The 5,198-nt window shown below is 53.8% G+C and overlaps 1 protein-coding gene across 1 annotated transcript; it reads right to left on the bottom strand.

Annotated features, from left to right (window-relative positions):
• Positions 1–732: 732 nt before the first annotated feature.
• LOC112952152 (pre-B-cell leukemia transcription factor 1-like) lies at positions 733–4,931 on the bottom strand (the record flags this gene model as incomplete). Its single annotated transcript, XM_026044961.1, has 3 exons — positions 4,741–4,931; positions 2,345–2,418; positions 733–783 (listed from the first exon to the last, which is right to left on the bottom strand). Coding segments are annotated over exons 1-3 (316 nt in total), but the record flags the coding sequence as incomplete, so codon positions are not given.
• Positions 4,932–5,198: the final 267 nt, after the last annotated feature.

The following is a 5,198-nucleotide window of genomic DNA, read 5'->3' as shown; positions in this document are numbered from 1 at the left end:
AGGGGACGCAACGTACCTGAAAAYGCAGGAATCCAGGGGAAAAGTGGGGAGAAGTTGCCTCAACTTGGGCCGCTGCTCCCCGGCGCAGAGCCGCCGAGAGCAGCAGCTGGGAGCGCCCGGCGGGAAAGGCAAGGCCCCATTCCCGGGAAAATAAATAAATATGGATACAAACGCATCAGGGCCACCTTCCTTCTAGGCTCAGGCTCACAAAGCACCACTTAAAAATMAAAAGAAACACGGCCGGTCCCTGGCTTGCTTATGGGGAGCGACTTTTGGGCACACAGACAGGGGAAAGGACAGGGAGGAGGCCTGGGAATTTGCAAAGCAGAAGAACTCAGCACGAACATAACAGGATAAACAGCGTCCCAAAGCCCCTCACTGAACCTCCTCAGGGATCTCTTTACGGCAGCCTTGAGCCCAGACAACCCAGGCCTGGCAAATATTAGTTATAAAAAAAAAAGAAAAAAAAAAAAAAAAAAGGCAGCCCAATTCCCCACCTCTGTGCCCTTGGCTTTCACATCTCCAGCTATTGTTATCTCCCAGTTTCACCCGGGAGATGGGAATCTGCACACATGGGGGCTCCCGGCTCCCCGAGCGGTTCACACGGCTCCTCCACCAGCCTCTCCCCCAGGCGACTCCCCATCCCGCAGCTCCGAGGCCGGCCCCATCCCGCAGCTCCGAGGCCGGCCCCATCCCGCAGCCCCACTGCCCAGGCCACGCACGCTGCGTTACCAGCGCCCCGGTAAGACGGAGCTGACGGCGGAGCATGAACATTTGCCATGGCTAAAAGAAGGAAGAGGGAGAAGGGAGGAGAACCGGACAGTCCATTTCTCCCTCTCTTTTTTGCATTGCCTTTTTTTGGCTTTTATTTTTTTGAGAAAGACTTTAAAACCACCCGTAGAATCTCCCCCCACACAGCGTCCCTTCCATGACGCCCTAGGAGCTCGCGGCGGGCTCCGGCACACAGAGCCCATCACGTTCCTGATGGGAAGCGCCTAGGGAAGGACTTGTCCGCCAGGCCGGCCCCGGCAGCGCAGCCTTCGGAGCCCAGCGCCGTCGGCAGCCGCTTCGTCTGCGCTCCCGGCTGCACAAACAGCACTTCACAAAGGCCCCTTAGTCATTTAATATATATTGCAAGAGTCAAGTAATTGCATTTTCAATCAGCTGCTCGCACTGCGTGGTTTTATATGTATTTAAGCAAGGAAAAAAAAAAAAAAAAAAAAAAAAAAAGACCCAGATTCAGGTTTCCGAAAGCTGTTCCCCTTTATGTGTAACTATCAATGTATATCAACCGGGTGCGCAATCATATTTATTGTCACTTTCATTCATGTCATGCCCTTGCTTATATGGTTTAGATATGAATTATTGACTGTTACAGTCCTTGTTGTAGGAGGGGAAGAGGGGGGGAGAGCCAAGTACTTTGCAGGCTGCTAAAAGGAGGCAGCTGGATCCGCACGGAAGATCCTGCCGGTCGCTTCCGACCGGCTCCGAAAGGCAACGGCAGAGGCCAGACCTCCTCCTGCTTCCCGATTTTCCCTCTTTCCCCCTGGTTTCTTCCCAAAGAGATTCCAACAAATAAATAAATAAGCAGTGCATGTTGCTAAATGTCCTTCCCCGAGCATCTGTTGTTTAAGATCACCCTTGATTGATGACTGCTATTTTTTAATTGTTGCTTTTAAAATTTAAAYGCCCCCCTGGGATGTGTTATAAGTGTGTTAGTACATGGTAGGAGGTCTGGAAAGTGGGAAACAGCAGAACCAACGCTCTCATGTCATTAGCTCCTTTAGAAGCCYGAGAACACCCCATGTCATAAAACAGCAGCCCCCTAAAGTCACTAACAATCTAATATATTGCTTTCACTAAAGCCAGCCAACAACTTGCACTTAGGTGAGCCAGCCCGGATGATTGGCACACGTAAGCATTTTAACCCTTTCTCAAGCAAAAATGGAAAGAAAGAGACCTTCAGATTTAGGCAACTAGCAGCAAAACCTGGCGATTTAATTTTGCTGCTTTTTTAACTCTGCATTTAGTCTTAAAAAAAAAAAGAAAAAGAAAAAACAAAAAATGCCAAGTTTTAAAGAAAGAGCTAAAGCAAGAAAGAAATGTCAGGATTTACAATAGAAATTAAACCGCGATGTTTTCCCTCGCGGACACAAACCACATTATGCAAGGCCAATACCAGAGGCATTAAAACACTGGGTAGCTCTTCCCCCCCACACCCAAATAGCCCTCCAGGCCCGGGGGGGCTGCGGGGGGGAGGCACAAACTTTTGTGGCGCGACCAAGACCTTTAGAGAGCAGAAAGAAAGAAAAATAACGCAGAACGGAGCGCTTGGCTTTCCTACCTGTTTTCTCTTTGATTTCGCACAAGACGTTGAAAAGCGCCGGCTTCATCCTATGGCAGTTCAAAGCGTGTTTCCTGGAGAGAAAAAAGGAGCGGAGGGTGAGGGGAGGATGTCACAGCAGCCGGGGAGAAGTTCCCAAACCCCGAGGCCGAAGCAGATGGGCCCGGGGGTCCCGCGGGCAGCTCCTGCCTAGCGGAGAGGGGGAGATGCATTAGGGAAAATTGGGAAGCGCTGGGATTTTGGCCACGGAGAGGCCTGCATAGGCCCGGGGTGGGAGCCGGGCTCTGCACGGAGCGGCGGGAAGCCGGGCTTGCTCTGCCTGCCTTGCTCGCACACACGGAGCGGGATCCCTCCACCTCTGCTCTGAAATGCAACCCTGTGTTTCCTTCAGCTCACCCTGCAAAATGAGGAGGAAAGGTAAAAAAAAAAAAAAAAAAAAAAAAACCAAAAAAATATTTTTCCTTTTTGCAGTGTTGGAAACATCCCTGATTAGAGCCATGAACTGGGGGAATCTCAGCGCCCAACTCGGAGCAGGGCTCGTACAGAGGGAGAAGGGCAATTCCTCACACAGGCACCCGCCTGATCCGCGGGTGGGAAAATCGAGCTCTTTGCAACGGGGACACCCAGCATGTTGGAGGGGAAAAAAAAAAAAAAGGAAAAAGGAAAATAAAACGGAGCTGGGTGCTCATGGGGACGGTCCCATTCAAGAGCTCCGCTCTCGGCAGAGGTTTCTATGGAGGAGCTGCCGTCCCTTGGCGGGTCTGGAGCCGGGAGCAGCCGGGAAGGGGAGGTTCGGATCCCGCTGCCGTGGTCCCGCCACACGCCTGCCGGGCATAGCGGCAGCACCTTCCCRTTCCCGGAGCCCCGCGAGCCTTTCCGCAGGGCTCCGCTTGTGCCGAGGGGCTGCTCCTACCAGGCGTCACTTGCGGGAACGCTGTTTACCAGCCGAAATTACACGCGAAGGCGATGTGAACATCTGGCAAACATTCACACTGCTCACCCACCACCCACAGCATGCTCAGGAGATTTATACATTCGCCAAAGCCTCTCAAAAGGTGTGTGTGTGTGTATATGTATATATATATGTATATATATATATATATATACACACACACACACATAGACATGCACGGAGACCCTCGCCGAACCGCAGCGCCTGTCAGCAGGGCGCCCTGGCATTCGGGTATCAACAAATCGCACACCTGGACCTCTTACAATCCCTGCAGGCACCTTGCACCTCTCCAAAACTTAAAATACACGCAAAAGAAAAAAAAAAAGCTCAAAAAAACAACCATGCAACAGAGGGATGGATGCAAGAAACACTAAGGCAAACACCACCGATAAACACTGCGCCTGGCAGCTTAAAATAAAAAGTATTGTAAAGGAAGCAGCTGAACTAGTCTGGCAAAGCAACATCATAAAACCTTCTAGGTCTGCCCGGGCTCKGTTTTATTGATTTGATTAACTGCGCCGAATTACCCGTGCAGGGGCACGGAAAATCCCTGGCATTTGCAGGAGAAAGAGCCCCGGCTTCCATGGGCTGAGCGGGGAGAAAGGGCAGCCCTTCCTCCTCCTCGCCCCACCGTGCGGGAGGTGAACCCCAGCACCGGCCCAAGGGGCTGGGCACCTTCTTTACCATTATTTTAATTAAAAATAATTTAAAAAAAGAAAGRTAAAGAAAATCCATGCTGTCTGTTTTTGGATTTTCTCCTCCCAACTTTTGCGAGCTCCTCGGAAGCTGCGGGTGAGCACTGAGCTCCAAGAGCCAAGGCGGGTTCGGCTTTTGCAGCCTGCTCTGCCTTTTTTAAACCGCTCCGCGTTTCTCTTCTGAAAGCTTCTGTGTATGTCCTCCAAGCACGAAAAAAAAAAAAAAAAGAAAAAAAAAAGAATAATTGRGCCCTAAAATAACAGCAGAGTGTCCCCTCCCCACGAGGAAATGAAATGCCATGGGAAAGTGCGTCCCAGCCGGCCCGCACTTGAGGCATTTCGGGGGCGGGCTGCCAAGTGCGGCGGGTTCCCGGCGCAGAGCCGGGCAGAGCCAAGGGGCGCACCAAAGTGCCCCGAAGTTGGGGGTGGAAACGAGAAGGAAAGGGGGGGGGAAAGGAGGAGGGAAAAAAAAAAGAAGGAAAAATAAAAGAAAAAGAAAAATGGGGGAAGGAAAAAAGAGAAGAGAAAAAGAGAAGAAAAAAGGGGTGGGGGGAGGCACTAAAGAGCGCGATGGAGGGAGCGCGGCGGCCGCGCTGCCCGGCGCCCCGTCCCGCGCGGCGGCTCCCGCCGCACAACAAAGAGCGCGGCTCGCACAAAAGGCGGCGGCGGCTCCGGGCGGCCCCGCCAAACTTCCCGGCGGCGGCACCTGCCCCCCGGTGCCCGCCGGAGCCCCCCGGCGCGGCGCTCACCTGGCCTGCGCCTCGTCCAAACTCTGGTCCGTGATGGTCATGATCTGCTGCAGGATGTCGCCGATGTCCTGCTTCCTGCCGGCCTCCCCCTCGGCGGCGCCGGGGCCGTCGGGCATGTGCTGGGACAGGCCCGGGTGGCCGGGCATGGCCACGCCGCCGTGCGTGTGCATGAGCCGCGGCTGCTCGTCCATCGCCGCGCGGCCGCTGCCTGCAAGCCGGGGGCGGCGCGCGGCTCCGCGCCGCTCGCCGCCTTCCCCCGCCGCTCGCCGCCTTCCCCCGCGCCTGCCTCCCCAGCCTCCTCCTCCTCCTCCTCCTGCGCCCGCTCGCTTTTGGATCTGCTTGCTTTTTTTCTCTCTCTTTTCTATTTTTTTTTTCCTCTCCTCTATTATTTATCCTTCACGCTGGCTTCCAGCTCCGCGGCGGGGAGGAAGAGGAGGAAAGGGAAGGGGGGGAAAAAA

This window comes from Nothoprocta perdicaria, unplaced genomic scaffold (assembly GCF_003342845.1).
Source record: "Nothoprocta perdicaria isolate Ctin4 unplaced genomic scaffold, notPer1 scaffold_392, whole genome shotgun sequence".
Taxonomy (NCBI): Eukaryota; Metazoa; Chordata; class Aves; order Tinamiformes; family Tinamidae; genus Nothoprocta; species Nothoprocta perdicaria.
The sequence above is the reverse complement of the archived record's forward strand: the minus strand, read 5'-3'. Positions and strand labels throughout refer to the sequence as shown.